The sequence below is a fragment of the Balaenoptera ricei genome, chromosome 14, assembly GCF_028023285.1.
Source record: "Balaenoptera ricei isolate mBalRic1 chromosome 14, mBalRic1.hap2, whole genome shotgun sequence".
NCBI classification, from domain to species: Eukaryota; Metazoa; Chordata; class Mammalia; order Artiodactyla; family Balaenopteridae; genus Balaenoptera; species Balaenoptera ricei.
The window spans coordinates 682029-701517 of NC_082652.1; the positions used below are offsets into that span (position 1 = coordinate 682029).

The 19489-nt window shown below is 63.7% G+C and overlaps 1 protein-coding gene across 12 annotated transcripts in view; it reads right to left on the reverse strand.

The window, feature by feature from the left end:
- Window positions 1–14393, reverse strand: part of FBRSL1 (fibrosin like 1) — an 86243-nt gene extending 71850 nt beyond the window's left edge. For 6 of the 12 annotated variants that reach the window (XM_059893573.1, XM_059893571.1, XM_059893576.1 and 3 more), the window contains exon 1: window positions 13947–14391. In XM_059893573.1, the coding sequence (XP_059749556.1) occupies window positions 13947–14225 (279 nt within the window). In that variant the 5' untranslated portion in view covers window positions 14226–14391. Of the gene's footprint in view, window positions 1–13946 lie in introns of all 12 variants that reach the window. The other 6 variants (XM_059893581.1, XM_059893574.1, XM_059893575.1 and 3 more) reach the window with 3 other exon arrangements.
- Window positions 14394–19489: the final 5096 nt, after the last annotated feature.

The following is a 19489-nucleotide window of genomic DNA, read 5'->3' on the forward strand; positions in this document are numbered from 1 at the left end:
CCTGCCCTGTCCCCAGTGTCAACTCAGGGGTTGACTCAGCGTCAACCAGGAAGAGAGAGAGGAGAGGGATGGTGTGCCAGTGGGGGCTCCTAAAGGTCAGCTGAACCGTGAGGCCGCAGGCAGGGCGCTCGTCCTGGTGCATCTGTGAGGTCAGACACCCTTCCACGCAGAAGCGCGCTCCCACCACACGTGGATCTGCCCAAAGTTCCACAGGCTTCCGCCTGAGCAGCAGGTGGGACCCCAACGTCCTGGATGCAGGACTGACCCTTCCCCCTGCTCACACTCTGGGCTATCAGACCCCAGGGACACCCACAGGTCATCTACACTTCCGGGGCCACTGCCGGAATCCCCAAGGGCACCAGCTCATCTCAGCCCGAGGGGGTCGCTCTCCCTCACGCCCTGCCGACAGAGCCCCTGCTGACCCCAGGACTTCCCAGCGCCTGCCCTGCCCACAGGTCAACTCATTAAACTGGCAGTGAGCGCCGACTCTACGCTAGCTTGGCGCCAGGCACCTGGGACCAGATCAGGAGGGAGCTGGGCCAACAGGCGAGTTGTCATGACACCCAAAAAGGCAGGAGGGTGACACAGGCAGGGAAGCGGAAAGGAAGGAGCCGCTTCAGAGCTGCTCGGGGAGGACCCTTGGTCAGAGCCCAGGGAGCCTCCCTCAGGGAGCAGCCAGTGCCAAGCCCCTGAGGTGACGAGGAGTTCCATGCTCCCGTCTCCTCAGGACGGTGATGCCAGGAGGGAGGCTCTACTGGTCAGCAGCCGGCCCAGCATACGGCCAGGGCTTCCCTGGCGAAGAACGCTGAGGCCGCCCCTCCGGCGGCGAGGAAGCACTGGTGAAGACGGCTCGCTTTCCATACGCAAAGGACTTAATACGCATGGGCTCCTGGTGTGCCCGTGACACGTGAATGTCACCCCCCACAGACAGAGGCCGAGGCCCAGAGAGGCCCAGCGACGTTCCCGGTCACCCAGCGCGCAAGGGTCTCCCTGCTAACAGGCTGCTGCCACACAGGCCCTGGAGCGCAGCGAGGCCCCCAGAGTCCCTACCTGTCCAGCCTGGACGCCACCTCCCGACCACGGGGCGCCAGCCTGCAGCTCCGTTGCCTCAGAGCCTCGCTGCCCACCCGTGGGCGCCCACCTCCCCCCAGCCCCATCGTGGTGCAGAGGGTGGGCCCAGCAGGCTGCGGTCAGAGGCCCCAGGGAAGACACAGGGCAAGTCCCCAGGCACCACGCTGTAAGGGGTGCGTCAAGTCAGGGCCCCCCGCGTGCGTGCGCAGGCGAAGCTCGATTAGAAGGAGGCGGCGGCACGACCGTGCAGGCCGACGTCCCGAGACCCGCTGCGGGCGGCCTCATGACCCCAGAGGGCTGCGGGAGGCGGAGGAAAGGCCCTCAGGCAGGAGCCCCGTCTTCCTCGGGGCACGGCGGGCCTTTTGGCTCCACACGGCCTTCAGCAGACAGGACGAGGCCCGCCCGCATGCAGAGGACGCCTGCCGCACTCAGTCTGCGGTGGAAACGCAGCCCCGTCCACACGCCCTCCCGTCTGGGGCCAGGCTGGCACGGCTGGCCCGGCAGGTGCCACCTGAGGGGCCCGCGGGCATGGGGATGCGGGGCTTTGACACAGCCCCACCCCGCACACCCGGGACCCTGGAGCCCCGGGCAGGACGCGAGTCTCTGGGCTGCGGCCGTGCTGGTCAGGCCCCAGGCCCAAGCCTGCCCTGACAACGGGCCTCTCGACTCCCACACCTCGGAGCCCCCCCACCGTGGGCCACCTTGACCTTCTCATCGCCACAGAAAGTGGCAAGTTATCTCTCCCCACCTCCCCATGGGCCACCTCCTTCCAGAAAGAGTAACTAACTAACCATCTTGCCCCCGTGAGACCTGGTCCCGAGATGCGCATGTCCCACGTCACTGCGGGGTGAGCCTCGCCTTTACAGGGCAGGAAGGGAGCAAGAACCCTCCTCAGGGTCTTTCTAGGGCCGCCCGAGGCCACTTTTGACCTACCTGGCTAAAGTCACAAAGACTGCTTCTAGCCCGCGGGATAACCTCTGAGCTCTCAGGTCTGAGCCCTGGAACAGAACAGGGCTGCCCGTGGCACGTCTGAGCAAACACAGAGAACGTGTCCACTACTAACCATGAATCTCCAGGGGCAGCCTCCCCCAGGGGGACACCTGGGACCTGTCTTTCTAACAAGCATTTGTGAACAAAGAAGAAGGACAGGGAAGGGCAGACGTGCAGCGAAGCAAGCGTGGTGCTGACTTACGTGGTGAGCACCTCAGACAGACCCGCCCCCCGCCGCGCTCCGGGGCCCACCTCGGCCCCTCCACAGGTTCTGGAAGGGCCTCAGGAAAATTCTAGGTCATCTCTCCAGACACATCCGGCCACCGCATCGTTCATGTGGTAAAAAGGACGCATCTGTCAACCACAGATTGTTCTAACTCGTCACATCTGTAAACCTGTTTTTGGCATTGTTGTCTTTCGTTAGAAACAACTAGATTGTCAGAATCTTTGAACCACCAGTGCCTCTCCCCTGGCCTGCACTCAGTCCAGCTCCATGCTGGCCACAGCCCACAGTGGCAGGTGGGGCCCAGGGCAGGACCTCCTGCATCTGGAAGAGTTGGGGGAGCAGGAAAGCCACCTGCCTTGGCCGGGCTGAGGTGCACCAGGCGTGGGCCTTGTGCAGACGGAGGGGGCGGCAGGACCACGGGCTCTCTCCTGGCTTCCGCAGGCAGGAGGCCTCATGCTGCACACGTCCCAGCTCCAAGAGAGGCCCATAGTGTTTCCCGCCTGAAGGTTCGAGAGGATGAACTCTAAGCCGACGGCCCTGCCAGTTTCCTCTCCTGGAAGGAAAATCGCCATCTCAGAAGGATTTCTCTGGAGCAGGGCTTACCAGGGTCCAGATGCAGCCGCTCCTACACCGAGCCACTGCCGTGAGAACGACCGCGGAGCTCCCTGGGCTTCTGTTCTGTACCGCACTGCTGGTGAGCGCGAGCCAGGCCTGAGCTTGGTGCCCAAGGCTGGGGCTGCCCTCACCTGTGACGCCAGACCCGTGGGGGGCTGTGTCTGGGCCCGTTTTGAAGGCTCATCCATGCTTGGGCACACGCAGTGCCAGAGTTCTGCCCTCACTGGCCTCAGTTTCCTCATCTGTAGACTGGCGCGGCAGCTGTGCCCAGGCCTGCAGGGAAGAGCGAAGCTGGGGCATGCGGGGGTTTTACCCACAGCCACACTTCTGAGCCACACTGCGGGCCCACAAAGTTGGTGCTACGAGTGCTCCCGAGTACAAATGGGGAAACTGAGGCACCGCCAAGGCTGCGACAATTCAGGGTGAGCCAGGACGAACTCCAGTGCTCCAGGGTCTGGGGTCATGTCCCCCGGAAGTGGCCAGCTCTTGCCATCACCAGAGGGTGTCCGGCTGCAAGTGGGGAAACCCAAGGGGGTGTCCAGGCAGGGCCTCAGTCACCACAGAGCCTCGGGGCACCATCCCCTCCAGATCTGCCCGTGCAGTCACACCTGTGAGCACACAGGGACAGATGGGCAGACGCGGCCACACACACCCCAGCACCCACGCCCGCATGCAGGGGACCCTCCAGAGCAGGCGCTGCCAGGCACGGCGGTGACAAGCCCTGGGACCTGAGGCAACGGCCCTGCAGCGAAGCCCCCCGCAGTAGCCAGGCCCTCTGACCCTCCCGGACCACGGGGGCGGCGGTGTGCATGTTGCCGTGAAATCAGACTAGATCTTCCTGCAGCGATTTTACGTGACCGCCTGCAGCTCCCCTAAACACGATTACTATGCAGCACCGACCGAATTTCTAACTCGCTTCTGTAAACCGACCGCGGAGAGAGAAAAGCAATGACAACTAGTAAACACAGACTCGGAACGATTCCCCTCACCGGGGGCTGAGGCTGCCTGCTCCCACCTGGATCAGGCCCTTTCAGGCCCCCAGACCCTGCAGGCAAAAGCGCGGCCACACCCCTCTGACCAGGCGGGGGGCCCCTCTACTCTGCGAACCACGCTGGGGTCTGCTCCCCAGTACCTGGGCTCCAGCCCATAGAGCTCACCCCTCGTCACCAAACTTGGGCAACTCTCGCCGCCGGGGGCAAGAAGGCAGATGGCCCACCTGAGCCCTCACCACTGCCCCCCACCCCACCCCACCTGTCGCTCCACTTCCCGGAGGGAGGCTTTGTGGGATGTCCATGTCACCCTGGGACAGGGCCAGGCCTGGAGACCCGTCCCCGTAAGGTGCCAGGAGGCTGCGGGTGGCAGAGGCTGCCTTCTCCCAGAGCCTCTGGACCTGAGGGCCCCAGCAGCCCTCCCGACGCATGGTTCAGGCACCTGCTCTCCATGGTTCCAGGAGCTCGCGCCACATCCCACCCACGTCCAGTCTGAGTGCGGCCCCACCCAGTCCAACTTCAGAGCCTCGCCCATGGCTCACCGGGTAGGCTGTCATCCCCCGACCTGGACGCCCTTCAGAGCACGTCTGCCTCAGGGCCTTGGCGCGGCTGTTCCCTCTGCCCTGGCACCCACATGGCTCACTCTCCCTCACCTGCAAGTTCTGGCTCAAACTTCCCTTACCCCACCCAGGGTAAATCCGCAGCCCCCATGCCCCGCCCCGCCTCCCCACTCCTCAGAAACTCAACGTGCAGGTGCTCCTTTCCTGTGGTCGGGGGAGCACGTGGCTTAGCGCAGGGTCTCTCCCCAGGCGGCCAGACAGGAGGCAGCTTCTGCACCACCCACCAGCAACTGGTGCCCGACACCCCCAAGTGACCAACTCTCCATGCCTACCTGGGACTAAGAAGGTTCTGGCGACGACGTGGGACTTCGGTGCCAAATTCAGGGAAGTCCTAGAGAAACTGGGGAGGCCCCGTGAACCACGACGACAGCATCTTCCATCATTTAGACAGCCTTCACCAGAGCCCCTCCCTGCCCACACAGTGGGCTGGGGGCCAGGATGGAGGGGTGGGAAGGTCCCTCTGCCTGGCCTGACCCCCACCCCGGGCCCTGCTCCAGGTGCAGGAAGGCTGGGGACACCTCCAGCACCTGCCGCTGACCTCTCTCCGGGCTTGAACGCTGAACTGGGAGCTGGCCCGGCTGTCGCAACTCCGGTGTGGGGACCAGGTCCAGTCACCCCCTCCAGCTATGCTGCTGGGACAAAACTGTCCTCCCTGACCCGTCCACCGCCTAAGTCACACTCACACCGCACAGGCACCGCTGCCCGTCTTCTCCTCAATCCCACGCCCAGTGCGCCAACCCCCCAGGCAAGTCATCCTGCCTGAGAGTCACCTGGCCCTTGAGGACCATTTCCTGAAGGCCTTACTGACACCTCAGCTGCTCCAGAAGCTTCCGGAACCTGACTCGTTGCATCCTGGTCCCTCTGGGTCCGTTTCCCGCTGGCCCGCTGTGCTCCTCCTCAGTGCCCTGCCCCAAGCACCCACCCACAGTGGGCGCCAGGCACTGAACACCTGGTGAGGCCGGCACGGCTGGATGGCAGACGGTCAGGGAGCCAGGAGTCAGGAGCCGGGCCTTCAGCAGGACGACCACGGCATCTGGAGTGCTTCCCGAGCGCCAGCCGCCTGCACGCCAGTGGGGAGCGCCTCTGGGAGGGACGCCCCTCCCAGGCCCTTCACACATCCAGTGAGCCCCCGCCGTGTGCCGGGACAGAGAAGAGTCACCTGGAAACAAAACACAGACCTACCCCATTGCTGAAGACAAGCCAGACGCCGCCTGGTGGAAGAAGGCAGCCGCCTGCCCAGGTCTGCGCCCTGTGGATCCGCTTGAGCCGCCACCCAAGACCACGTCCACGTGTGGGTCCCCCACCGCGACCCTGGCCGACGGCCTGGGCCACCCTCTGCCCCGCACTCGACTGGGATTTACGGTCACAGCCACTGTCCTGACAGTGACGTTGCGAGGTCAGTCTGTCCAGGCCCCTCTCGGCGTGACCGCCAGTCCCTCCACGCCCAGACAGCGCATCCCGCACTCGCCCACGACTGCCACAGTTGCTCTCACGCTCGTGGCCCTGGGAGCTCCCCCTCGGCCCCGGAACGTGCACAGCTGCTGCCGAGGCCTGCCTGGCCCGGCAGGGGAAGCTGCGGGGGCCGGGGCCGCTGCTGCTGAAGCACCTCGTGCCTGCCTTCCGTCCGGGTGGGGCACGAAGAGAAACAAGCTCAGAGAAGGGCCTCGAAGAGGAGATGGGGAGGGCGCAGGACCACACGGCAGGTACTTCCACCTTGTCACTCCCTAGACTCTCTAGAGGAAACTGAGACCCGGAGCAGGCACAGGGCTGCCAGGGGCCACACGTGAGGAGAGGGAGACACTCACTAGCTTCACTGGCCACCTCAGCTGGCGGGGAGGGCCTTGGAGGAAGCAACCTGAACTTGCTCCTGGGTGATGGCGAGAGGTGGGCAAAGGCCCCAAGGCAGACGTTCCTGGGTGCTGGGACCGAGGTGAGGAGATGGGCAGGGCCAGGCCTCGAGGGGAACATGGGTTCATTCCACAGATGACAGACAGGGGACCCCTAGGGGATCTGGGCCAGGCAGAGATGTGATCTCCGGAGCCAGGGGCCACTGGCTGTATCCAGGCGAGTCTATGAGCATTCCTGTCTGACAAATCCTCACTGGGGCCGCAGGCGGAGCAGGGCTGAGGGCAGGCCAGGCAGCACGTGGGAAAAGCATCGGCCAGGGGCCTGCCAGGGTCTGAGGACCAGCACGTGGGTCCAGGGCTGGGGGGCAGAAGGGACAGCTGTGGTGTGTGAGGTCAGCTGAGTGATGGGGTCGTGGCAGACCCACGGTCCCTGTGGGGACTGGCTCGTACAGAGAGGCGGGACCCCTGGGGCCACAAGAACACCCCACCCAAGGCTGCAGAGTATTTGCAGGGAGGGTGGCAGCTGCCAGGCACCCGAGGTGGCACAATATGTCAGATTGGGGGCGACCAATGGGACAGGGCCAGGGGAGAGGATTCAGGACGTGGCTGATGGCCACGCAGGGCTGGAGCTCCCATGGAAGCTGGTCTGGAGGACCCACCAGGAACCTGATCCCCATAGGGTCAACTCTTGACTCAGCGTGAAACTGTGAGGACCGTCCCTCCCAAGGACAGGAAAGGCAGGGTGGCCAGACACGCAGCCCTACGCCAGAAAGGTGAGGCCCAGGCTGGACACGTGGGAGCGCTGCCGCTGTCTGGTCACATGGCCTCCACCCCCAGCCCCCAAGGTGCAGCACAGACCCACGCCCTGTGCCTGGTTCCCATCCCGCTCTGCCACTTGCCAGCCATGTAGACTCAAAAAGTGACTTAACCCCCACGCCTCAGTTTTCTCTTCTATACAATGGAACAGCAAGCATCCACTGCAAGGGCTGCGAGGAGGATGAAGTGAGCCGAGGCCCTGACTGCTCTCGCTCCTATTTCCGTGACTTTCGGCATCACCACGGATCGGGCCGGACTCGGGCCTCCCACTCCTCCCTGCCAACGGTGTATGAGTGGCGGCCCCCTGCCAGGGCCGCACGTGTGCCTCGCACAGATGGCTGCTCTGCTCCCCACAGCCACCGGCTGACGCTAAGCTCTCACCAGAGAACCCTCCCTTGTCTGGGACCTGCAGGCACCTGCGGCCGGTCAGCGTGTGCTGCTCTGTGCAGCGTCCAGAGGGCAGCGACTGCCCCAGACGACTGCTCCAAGGAAGGAGCAGAGCCGGGGCCACTGAGACGCTTCCCCAGGACAGGGTGTGACCCGGCAGTCCCTGCCCTCACAAACATTCCGTGCGCACCAGGATCCCATCAGCTCTCCCGGCACATTCACACAGAGTCCTGGTGAGCTGAATGAAGGGAGTAGCGCGGTGCGTTTTCCTTCCAGGACTAATGTGGGAAACCAGGGCACTGGAAGGTTCTCCACACCCAACTGGAGTCAAATACATTTGCCCCAAGTCCCCAAAGCACTTGACTCCATGCAGGTTTCAGATTCCAGCTCCCGAGGGAGAAAGCACCTCAGGTGACCCCAGTGACCACCCACGTCCCCACCCTCACCCCAGCCGCCGAGCGCCTCACCCACCTTCCCCAGGCCTCTCCACCTGAGAGCCCCACCCGTGCCGGCTCCCGCCCAGCAGCCGCTGTCACGACAGCCCGTGACCTCCCCCCAGCCTCCCTCGAGTCTAGTCACCTATCCGCCTGGAGCCAAGCCCGCAGCCGGCTCAGGGCATGGCCACTGCTTATCGATGCTCAGTGAGTCAGGAGAGAAGGACGGGTCAGAGCCCTCCCTGGTGGCCAGCGGTCGTGCCAGAGGCCCGGCAGCCTCATGCGAGCCTGCCTTCGCCTGCCTCGGGGCCACCACTGCCTGGGCCCCAAGGAGCGAGAGCGACGAGAGACCGTCCCGAGCAGCAGCAGTCCAGGAGAGAAGGGCTGCCAGGGCTGGATGAGGGAGGCCACGGCTCAGCTACGCAACCCACGGTGCTGAAAACCTCAGACTGGGAGGCGGCCCGGCTGCCCAGGGGCCCCACGAGATTGCACCCGGGGACGCGTCCTCAGGGCACCAGGACCAGCAGGTACGCCGGTCACCAAGGAGGCAGAAAGGGGCTCTCGGCAGAGGAGTGCGGGCCGGCGGGCAGCACGGCCTGGGCAGCAAGACCACAACAGGCACCTGGGCCCTGCCCCTGACCAGCTCTGGACTCGGGCCCCAGGTGAGTGGCAGAGGCCAGACCAATGCTTCCATCTCCCCATCTGCACAGGGCCCCTGTGACCACGGCTCCCCGCTCCCAGGGCTCCGCGCAGAGCACGTGAAACCACACGGGTCAAGGCCAGGACGGTGGTGTCCCCCAGCGGGTGTCTCACTGCGTGCCACTGTTGTCACTCTGGCGGCCCCAGCTCACAGTGACCCCACGCCCACGGTAGGGGTGGTGTCCAGGCGCCAGCATCGCTCCTACAGAAGGCCGACTCTGCCCGCCTGACGCGCGTACCCGGCCCCCCAGCCCTCCGCGGCGCAGACGTGCGCACACCGCCCAGAGCCAGGGCGGCGCAAAGGGAAAGCGGGCTACAGCTGCCCCCGGGCCGCGCCACCGGGGCAAACTCAGCTTGCGGGAAGGGGAGGCTGCAGGCCGCGGGGGTCCACGACGCTCTGCCCCAGGCGCAGCACAGCCTCCAGGCGCCCGGGAGAGGGTGGCAGTGGGGAGACGGACGTCTGCCACCTTTCCTGTCGTCAGCCCCCCGCCGGCCTTCACAGTGTGGGTGGGACACACAGGGAAACCAAGGCCCAGGGGCCACAAGTGCTGTGCGCGCAAGCCCCAGCCATGGGAGCAGGGGAGTGGGCCAGCGTGCCGGAGCGGAGATGGCCCTGGCCCCCCGCATGGGGCTCAAGACCCTCACCTGTGCTCAGGGGCAGGCGAGGGTAATGAGCTGACTGTCCGTCGGGACAGCGGCTGCCTCCACGCTGGGTGTCACCTCTGAGTGTCTGCTCTGTGATCCTACTGCCCGCGATGGATACGTGGTGACGGGCGGGGGACGCAGCTGAGCCCTCCCAGCCTGGTGCAGCCTCAGGCTCTGCAGTCTGGTCGATCCCCACGGTGCTCAGAGGGGACGGCCCTTCCCTAGAGGTGGGACAGCCGGCCCGGGCCACAGTGCTGCTCCTGCAGCCCAGGAAAGGCTGCCCCTTCGATGTCGCGCAGGACCACCCTCTGCCTCTTCCCGTCTGCGGACTGGGGCTGTGGCGGGCAGATCCTGGGCGAGGACTTGTCCCCCGGCCCAGCCTCAGTTTCCCCATCTGAAGACTAGAAGGCAGCCTGGAGGAGGTGCTCTGGCCTGGAGGCTCAGGCGCTCTCCAAGCTGAAGGCTTCTCTGGCTGCTGGCTCTCCTCACAGAGCCCAATCATCTGCGTGGTCTCAGCCCTGCTTCCCCGTCAGAGGGCTGGGCTGGACACGTGGCCCCCCAGGCACACCAACAGCATGGGCTTCCGTCCACGGGCCGCGGGGACTACACCCCAGCTCCCTACACTCCTGGCCCTGAGCACCCAGAGGCGGCACAGACCACGTGCCCTCCGCCCCCGTGGGCCGCTGAACCCGGCTCGCAGACAGACCGCCACCACTGAGCCTCCTCGGCACCCCTCACCGACTCCCCGACCCGCCACGGGGCCAGGTCCAGACCGGAACCCACCCCTCCGCGGGCGTGAGGCTCGCATCCCAAGCTGGAAGAGCGCCGCTGTTTTCAGGGGAAGTGCGCAGCGAGCCCCTGGGCAGCCCCCGCGTGGTGTGGAGCAGGCACGACTCCACGTGCAGCAGCTCACGTGCGGCCTCGGGGTCTGCTTTGTGCTCATGAGAGTAACACGTGTTGGTCAGCGTGTAGGAAACAGAATTAGAGAAAGGAAGTCACCTGCGACCACAGCTAAAATGGGGGGTCTTTTCCTTTCCATCTCTATTCCCGGGTACACACCTCCCAGACATGTGTACAGATGTGGTAAATAACCTTTTCCTGCTGCAAAAAAGGAGACACAAAACTGAAAGCGTGGTTACAGCTGCACAACATGCTCTGGAAAGGCCAGGGGCTGGCGAGAGTGGTCACTGAAGGAGGCTGAGTTTGGAGCTGACTTTTTTCAAAATATACCTTGTCATAAAGCTTGACTTCTGAAGCACGTAAAAGTATTCTGCTGTTCGAAAAGCAAATTAACAAAGAATCATGTGGATGCCTAACCAGAAGAGTGGTTCTAGCGGCAAATGCTTTCTCTCCAGACCTGCAGAGACGGAGCTGAGGGCAAGGACTGGCGGCCCTGAGGGAAAGCCCCAGGAGGCGCACAGTAGGTCTGCTGGGCACGTCCTGACTGCCCGCGAGGCGACCTCTCGGGAGACCTCGGGGCTCGCACAACCTGCCCTGCGGTCGGAGTGCAGATTTTCCACAGGGAAAAAAGGTTGAGAGGACCTGGGGAGAGACCCACAGTGCTGCTCTGGCCTGCCCCCAAGGGCCTTCCCATCACCTCTGGTCAACACACCGGGAGGCGGAGACATCACAGGAACCAGAGGGACAGCAAGGACTGTCCATCAGTCTGTCCCAAATGTCCCTGCTCAGTGAGAACAGAAGAAAGAGCCCCTGTCCTGCCCAAACCACAAGACCGCTGTCCCACTGCTACCTGCTCACTGCCCCCACACGGATAGATGGAGACTCAGAAAGCCGATGGGGACCAGGGCTCAACTGTGTGACCCCCTGCCCAGACTGTGGCCTCTGCACACCCTCAGCGCAGACGCTGGACTCCAGCCGCCCGACCCAGGATCCCAGGAGACAACTCTATCCCCAGGACTGTGGACACATCCTGAGCCAGGCCAAAGCAGGTGCTGCCCTCAGCCGACAACATCACTGCCACGTTGTGGAGCTCCTGCTGTGTCCACAGCACCTGACGGAGGCGGCCGGTGATCCTCTCGGCTGCCCCAGAGGCAGGGATCGGTCTCGTCCTCCCTCAGGGGCACACTCAGGTACACAGGGTAGAGGGTGAGGGTGCCTGGGACCTGCCTGGGACGCAGGGGGCGGGAAGGCCTTCCCCGGGCAGAGAGGGGGAGGGGCCTGTTGGGATGTGGCGGCGGCGGGGGGGGGGGGCCTGCATCCCCAGGACAAAGGCAAGGAGGACTCGAGGGACACTGGCACTGTGCACAGGTCCCACCTCCGGAGCAGGGCCACACCTAACATTAGGTTATGCTCCAGGGGTGGCAGCCTGTGTCCGCATGGAGGCCAAGACGGACTCCCAAGGGCCTGGCAGAGCTCTGAGACCAGGCAGGCTGAGGCCTCCACGCTCACGGTGCCGGGCCTCAGTGTCCCCATCTGTGCCGTGGGGACAAGCAGGCCTCAGAACAGCACCTGGTAGAGCGCACTCATTTGCTGAGTGCCAGCTGTCACTATCAGCCTCGTTATCAACTATCTGAACTCTGGGGGAAAACCACTACACTTTAGCAAGAAATGAGGCCAAACAAGCGGGGCTGATCTAGGAGTTATGACTCGTCCAGAAGTCCCGTACTTTCCAAGGCAGGCAGACTCCTCCCTGGCCCAGCAGGGCAGAGAAAGGCGCATGGAGTGGCCCCGGGGTGATGCGGCCGCGTGAATGCCAAGCAGAAAGCAAGCTCAGTCTCACTATGACCCGGCCGGGGCTGGTCTGAGCCTGCAGAAGTCCCCTACAGCCGAGGCCGCACTTTCCGGCCCCTGATGCAGAAGGGGTGCAGCCAGAGCCACTGCAGGCAGCGTGTGGGCCCAGCGGGTGCGCTGAGTGACCCTGGGCGCAGCTTTCCTGAACCTCAGTATCTCCTCTCACTGGTTCATTCCACAAACACGTATGGGGCACTAGGACCCCGCAGGGGACACACACACACAGACATGGGGCCTGCTCTCTTTCAGCTGCAAGTTCTGGCGGGGAGAGCGTCACAACAGAGCAGACAGCTTCGGAAAGAGTGGTAACTGACAGCAAAGAAAGTCTGTGAAATAAAACGGGGAGATGGACAGCTGGGGGGAAAGGCACGCTGCTTCAGGCCATGCCCGGAGAGGGCCTCTCAGAGTGACATCTGCGCCTGAGACATGAAGGCGCCAAACAACCCAGGCAGAGGGAACAGCAAGTACGGAGGCCCTGAGGCAAAACCTGAAAGGGGCTGATATGCTGGTGTGAGAGGATGTCAGGTGGCAGAGGCCAGCTGATGGGCCGCAGGGCCTTGGAGGCCGCAGTAGGGGTTTTGTCTTTTCCCCACGGGGCAGAGCGGTTACACACCTGGAAGGTGGGTGGTGTATCCCCTCTCAGAGGCCGCAGGGCAGGACCTGGCTTGTACAAAGGCAGAAAACTCAGCCCTGGGACCTCCCCTGCCCAGAACGGAGCCAAGGCACGTGCCACCACACCCCACCAAAGCGCGTTCGCTGAGGACCCCCTAGGCCCAGGAGCCATCTCAGGCCCCCCAGATGTGCACAACAGACGATCCTGGGGCTCTGTGTTAGCACAAGCTCTGACACAGGTGCCCCACCTCTGTGCACCCATGTGCCCAGACAAGAAGGGGCAAACCTGTCCCTGGGCCACCTCTCCCTGGCTGCCAACACCCGACCCTGAGGCTCTCTACGGACCCGGGGCACCCCTGGGAGGGGGCTCACTGCAGAGACCTGAACTGTGGGGGCTTCCCTTCCCCCAAAGCTCAGCCTCTGCGACCGGTGAGTCCTAGGCCACTGGCCCCCAACCCCCAGGAAAAGGGGAGCTGTTAACTGAGCGGCCCCTGGGGCCCCAAACCCAGTGGGTGCCGGTCCCTCAAAGTAAGTGCTGCCTGGGGCCCCTGGAGGGTGGAGGGGCTGGCGGGCTGGCCAGCTGGCTGCGGCTCACGGGACTCCGCGGCCAGGCGGCATTCCTACCCAGGCCAGTTCTAGGAGACAGCAGCTCCCAACCGGTCCACTTGCCAACTCTGACAGCGTCCATTTCCTTCTCCACTCACTTGGTTCCAGGCGAGAAGGGAAGCATTTGCTCAACAGATACTTCCATGATAACCAGACAAACGATATTTTTTTGCCATCCTATTAACCACGCAGCAAACAGCGGTCGCAGAGAGGGGGATAAAACATGACCCTCCCTCTCCCCGTCTGAACAGAAACCTCGAGGAGGAGGAGAGGAACAGGAGGAATTCCCCGTGTATCCATTTTATCACGGCCTCCACCAAGTCCAGCAGTGTCCACCTCCCTAGCACATCCTGAACCGAATCAAGTGATATTTTGGCAACAGAAACACAACTGAAAAAAGACCGGCTGAGTAGCTAAACGGCCCCCAGTTCGGACAGTGTAATTTAGAGATTTTTCTCCCCAGCACCTCAAGACACAAACACACCTGCACCCAACGCAGGTTGCCGGGTCCTCCAGGAGCAACCCGCCGGGCGCGCGGGGCCCACGCAGCCCGGGGAGCCCTAAGGGGTGGGTGTGCCCATGCCCCAGGGGCTTCCGCTCGCGACCCCGCGGCAGCACGCTCGCGGGGGCCCACCTACCTCCAAGGCCTCCAGCGTGCTGAAGCTGGCGATGGCGAAGCCATCGATGACCTCTTCCTCCTGCGAGCTGGACTCGCGGCGGCGGCGGCGCGGGGGGCGCGCGGCGGCGGCGCGGGGCGGGGGCGCGCGGGGCAGGCCCGTGTTCTCCTTGCCGGGCCCGGGCTCGGGCTCGTCCCCCGACGACGCGCTCTGGTCGCGGGCGTCGCGGGCCGCCTCCCGGCGCCGGCCGCGGTCCCGCTGCGCGCGCGAGCGCCGGCTCTGGCGGACCTTGGCCTCCATGGCGCGCGGTGACCTTGCGGCCGCGCCGTCGGGCTCCCGCTCCGCTGCCGCTGCGCTACGCGGCACCGCCGGGCTCGGTGCGGACCGCGCGGACTCCGGCCGTGGGCGGCGGCGGGCGGCGGGCCGGGCCAGACATGCCGCGCGGGTGGCCTCAGCCCCGGGCCCGGCGCGGCCTGGGCGCCTCGGCGCGGGAGGCCGCGCGCATCGGCGGGGCGGCCGGCGCTCAGCGGCCCTCGGCCGCGGCCCCGGGGGCACGCCCCATGCGCGACTGGCGGCGGGCAGCTGGCGGCGGGCGAAGGCTGGGCGGAGGCCCGGTGGGCGGGCGGGGCGCGGACCGGAGCTGAGGCTCCCGGGCTCGTGAGGCGGCGATGGCAGCGGCGCCCCGAGCGGATAACAACTGACGTACTTCCGCCAGGCAGCCGGCGCCAGAGGAAGTGGGCGCTTCAGCGGGGCCGACGCAAGCCCCGCCCCTCCATGGCCCCGCCCCTCCTAGCCCCGCCCAGGCCGCGTTCTGCCCCTCGGCCTTGCCCCACCGCCCCGCCTCCGGCCCCGCCCCGCCCAAGCCGCGCTCCGCCCCCGCCCTCACCCCGCCCCTCGGGGGAGGGAGCTGGGAAGCCGCCCCCCTTCCCGCCCCTCCGCTCGCACCTGGGCAGGCGTCCCTGAAAGTGGGAGGTGTGGGGAGCTGGAGTGCTGCCCGCTATTTCAGTTGCGGGGTCGGGGTGGGGGGCGTCTTTGCGCCTCCCCAGGCGCAGCCTCGTTCCGAAGAATCTTTAAATGGGAGCGCATGAGCAGAAAAGTGGGGGGCCTCTCCACGCTCACCGTCACCCCACCCCGCCCCCGCAGGGTGAGCACGGATGAGGCGTCCTTGTCCCGGCCCTGATGCGAGGGCCGAGGGTGGGGCGTCCTCGCCGCCACTCCTGATACAGGGGCGGGTAAGGGTCTTACTCCGCTCGTGGAGGGGCACAGACCACCTCCGCCCCGAGTGGGGGCGTGTGAAAGTCGGGTGAGAGTTTCTCGGCCCCTCACTACCCTGCACCCCAATCCAGGACTTCTTCACGTGTCTCTTGCCCCTCTTGTCCCGGGGTCTTCCTGCAGGCTGGTCTTGCCACTCCACGGCTTCCCCGTGCTCTCCACCGGCCCCTCCCTGCCCAGGCACCCCAACCTCTGGGTTCTAGTCTGGGAAGGGGGAGTTCTACACGAAGTGCGTCCCCTCTCCCTTCTCCTGGGTCAAGTTCCCCGCCTCACCCCTCTGGGTGGGAGGCCCCGGGCGTGCCTGGTTGGCACAGAGACAGCAATTTGGGGTGCAGGGGCTGCTCTCCATCCGGGGCTGCATCGTGGCAGGAACGGATGAGAAAGGGCAGCCTGAGAGTTGAAAGCTAGGTATAGGAGGACCTTCCTCTTTCACCCATGGAGACTGTGGTGAGGACCGACTGCAGGTGGGGAGGGGCCGGCTGTCTTCCTCAAATCTTAAGGTCATCAATTCATTTAACACATATTTACCAAATGCCCTACATCCCAGCACTGTTTGTGATGCAGTGGTCGATGAGACAGAGGGCCCTTTTAGAAGTGAGAGAGAACATGAACACAGAGCCAAATAACGTAATATGGAAGGCTAACTTGAAGAAAACTGAACAGGGAAGTGTCATAGGAAGTGGGCATGGGGTGGTCCCGGAAGACCTCTGAGGAGTGGCAATTTGAGCTGAGACCTATCAGATGAGAAGGAGCCAGCCAGCAGCCAGCCCAGGGCCCCAGCGTGCGCAGGGCAGGCAGCTGAGTGGTCTGGGTTGTCACAGGCTGTTGGCAGGGCTGTCCCTGGGGGCGGCTGCGAAGGCTGCTCTACAAGCTTCTGGATACAGGGGGTGGGGAGCTCAGGCCTCCAGACCAACCTCCAGTCCTCCCAGGCCCATCCTGTCAGGCTTCCTCTGCTCTGGGCCCTCCCCCCAGCCTCTCCTAGCCTCCCTGGGGTGGGGGCAGGGTCCCCCTCCCCCTCTTCCCATTCCAGATTTTGTTATAACTGTGACTACCCCCAGCAGCGTCCCTTTTGATTTTTAAGAGCCTTGTTAGGAAGACGGAAAACTTTCTTTGCATTCGTCCTCCCCTAATTCCCCTCTGAGGACAGAAGGCCAGAAAATCTGTGTTGGGGGGTGGTCCCAAGGGAAATACTTTCGGGTTTCATCTGGATCTAGGCCCTTGGGCCTGCCTGCCCATCCCCAGAGGGGTCTCCAGGCCCCATACCTGCTCCGGAGTCCTCAGAGACCTGCAGCCTGGGCTGCTGAACTGACCTTGGGGACTGTAGGGGGCTTCCTATGGGCCCTTTCTTGTCACCCCTTCCCCACCCTCCTAGAGCAATGCTTGGGAAGGTCCAGGTTCTAGTGTCGAAATTTTCAAGTGTAGAAATGACTGTGTCTGCTCATCTGTTCTTGAAGACGCTTGGATGTGCGTTCAGGGTGAAGGATGGGGTCTCTGTAGACCCCCTGTGGGAACTCCTCTCTGAGTTTCTTAGCTCTCCTGGGGAGCAACCCCCCTCCCCCCCAGGTGTTTCCCTCCCTCGATTCATTTCCAGGTGGCTGGCCAGCGCCTTAGGGACCAGCTGCCGCCATCTCCTCAGGATTCTGGGCCCAGGGAACCTCCCCTCTGGAGAGGGGCAGGGTGGGGTGATCTGAGGCCGAAGCCTGCTTGCCTGCCTTGTGCGCATTTTTCCCCCAGCTATGCACATCGTAACAGAATGACTGGGTACCCTTCCCAGGGCTCTAAACCTGCTCCGCAGGGTTTGCAGGGGCCTGCAGAGCTGAGCGCCTGACGCCTCCACTCCCTGCTGGTGTAATGGGTGGCAGGGCCCCTGTGCTTCTCGTTTTGACCTGTTTGCTTGCACACACATTTGCCCTGTTCTTCCTGGAGAGACATGGGGGGCTTTGGAGTGCAGACACCAACAGTGGCTAAGGGATAGCTTCTAGATCATGCTAGTGATGGGAACTTTCTAGATCTATGCTGTCCAGTCCAGTGGCCACCAGCCATACAAGGCTCTTGAGCCCTTGAGATGTGGCTCATGCAACTAAAGAACTGAATTGTACATTTTATTTATTAACTTTAATCTGAAATGAAATAGCCCCTTGTGGCTGGTGGCTACTCTGCTGGGCAGGGCAGGTCTAGGACCTGGGCTCCAACCTCAGCTTCTGTCATCGGACTGTGGGCAGGTGGTCTAACGTCTCTGCATCTGCTGTCCCTTCCATAAACCCTGGGTGGGGGCGCGATGTCGATGCTCCCTGTTGGGGGGGGTCTGAACTTCACCTAGAGTGACACAGGGGCAGGAGAGACTCATCCGGTCCTGGAGATTTGCCTTTCCGACAAGCTGGGCTGAGGGTCTGGGGACCACAGGTTGTGCGCCCCTCTTGCTCACGTGAGAAAGGGCTCCTTCGCCCCTTGCTCCGCCTCCCCCGAGAGATACGCCCCTCAGGACCTGGCTCTTGATGACCTTGATTTCCTCCCTCTTCTCTGCCTTCCCACGAGCTCCCTCCAGGCCCCTGGGGCTCAGCTTTCTGGTCTGCAGCCAGGCCAGGTCTCTCCTGCCTCATCCCATCCCTGAGGACTCATCCCTCCCAGTCCAACAGGGGAAAGGGGACCCTCCCCGAGGGCAGGACGCTGCCAGAGGGAAGCCCCCCATCCCACCCCCAGCCTGCTGGCCCATTGCCGTGAGGCCAGAAGCCCGGCCTTCCCCTGGTCCCGTCCCCAGAGCCAGGCCCTCGCCTGGTCACCACACACAGCAGAGCTCCGAGAGGCATCGCTGAAAGTTATTTGCTTCCAGGGTGACCTGTCAGCCCCGTCAGTCTCGCTGTTTGGCTTTGCTTTAGAGTCACTGCTTTCCTGTCAGGCTCTGAGCAAAGTTAATTGGCGTGGAATTGTATTCAGAATTCAGTCTGCCCTCACAGAGCCGCTTCAGGCCCTATAATCATCAGAGTCAGCTGCTCCTTTGGGGTTCAAACATACTTTTCGCTTGTAGGGTGGCAGCCAGAAAATGAGTTCCTGCTAACAGGCCAGCCCCTGCTGCCCCGTCTGTGAACAGCTGTTTGCTCCAGCACGGTGAGAGATGATGCTGGTTTCCACCTTCCCAGTATCCGTTCCCCCTCCTTCTGGCGAGAGCGCCTCAGTGTACTTGGACACCTAGCCCGCTTCCATGGGTGCAGTCTGGGAGGGGCGGACAGCTCACTGCGTGCCCCTCCCTCCTAGCCAAGGAATGGGCAGGTGTCCCAGCTCCTGCCGTATTAATGCTGTGTGACAAACAGCCCCTGGAATCTCTGTGACTGGGAACATCAACTCTTTCTTTCTTGCCGGTGGGGCTGCAGGGTCCTGGAGGGGCTCGGCTTCAGCCTGTGGGTCAAGTTCAGGTCTGTTTCAAGGGTCTCTCTCTGGGAGCCAGGCTGCAAGAGGTGAGCTACCTGAGGCATTTTCTTTGCAAAACTCATGGGGCCAAGCCACACTGCACAGGCACTTTGAAAGTCTATGTTTAAGCCTCATCATGTCTGCTCACATCCCGTCCAAAGCAAGTCACTCGGCCAAGACTGCCACCCGTGGGGCAGGAAGTTGAGGCCTGCCGCTCCAGTGAGGGTGGGGAGGGTGGCACTGTATTCTCATGGCCGGGGGTGGGTGTGTGTGTGGCCCTGCTACAGGAAGGAAGTAGAGATTTGGGGACCATATTCCCATTTGTCACAACAGGGGCCCAGGCTACGCCCTGCCGCAAGGCTTGTGGGATCCTAGTTCCCCCACCAGGGATGGAACCTGCGCCCCTTGCAGTGGAAGTGCAGAGTCCTAACCACTGGACCGCCAGGGGATTCCCTAGAATCTGCTTTGAGCAGGGTATCCGAGGGGTTGGAATTTGGGGGGTGCTCATCCAAGTGTGCCCCTCCCACTCATCCCTGCTCCTCAGGATCTGCTCTGTGCTTGGGCTCTGAGCCCACTGCTGCGCGGGGGCTGCCCAGCCGTCCTGACCCCCTACTGCCCCGCCCTGCCCACAGCCTCCCTCTTCATCAGCCTACCTCAGATGTCACTCCTCCCCGAAGTGCAGTTGGGCGCTTCGTGCTGGGTTGACCCAGCTGAGTGGGAACATTTCTCAGAATTCCCCTCGCCCAGTGGCCGGTCAGGGCTGCCCACGTGAGAAGTCCGTGCGCTCTGGCAGGCAGAAGTGAGAGCGAGAGCGGTCAGTTCACCTCCGGGGGCCCTGCAAGGCGCCCGGCCTGCCAGCGTCACCCACGGAGTCAGGATCCACCATC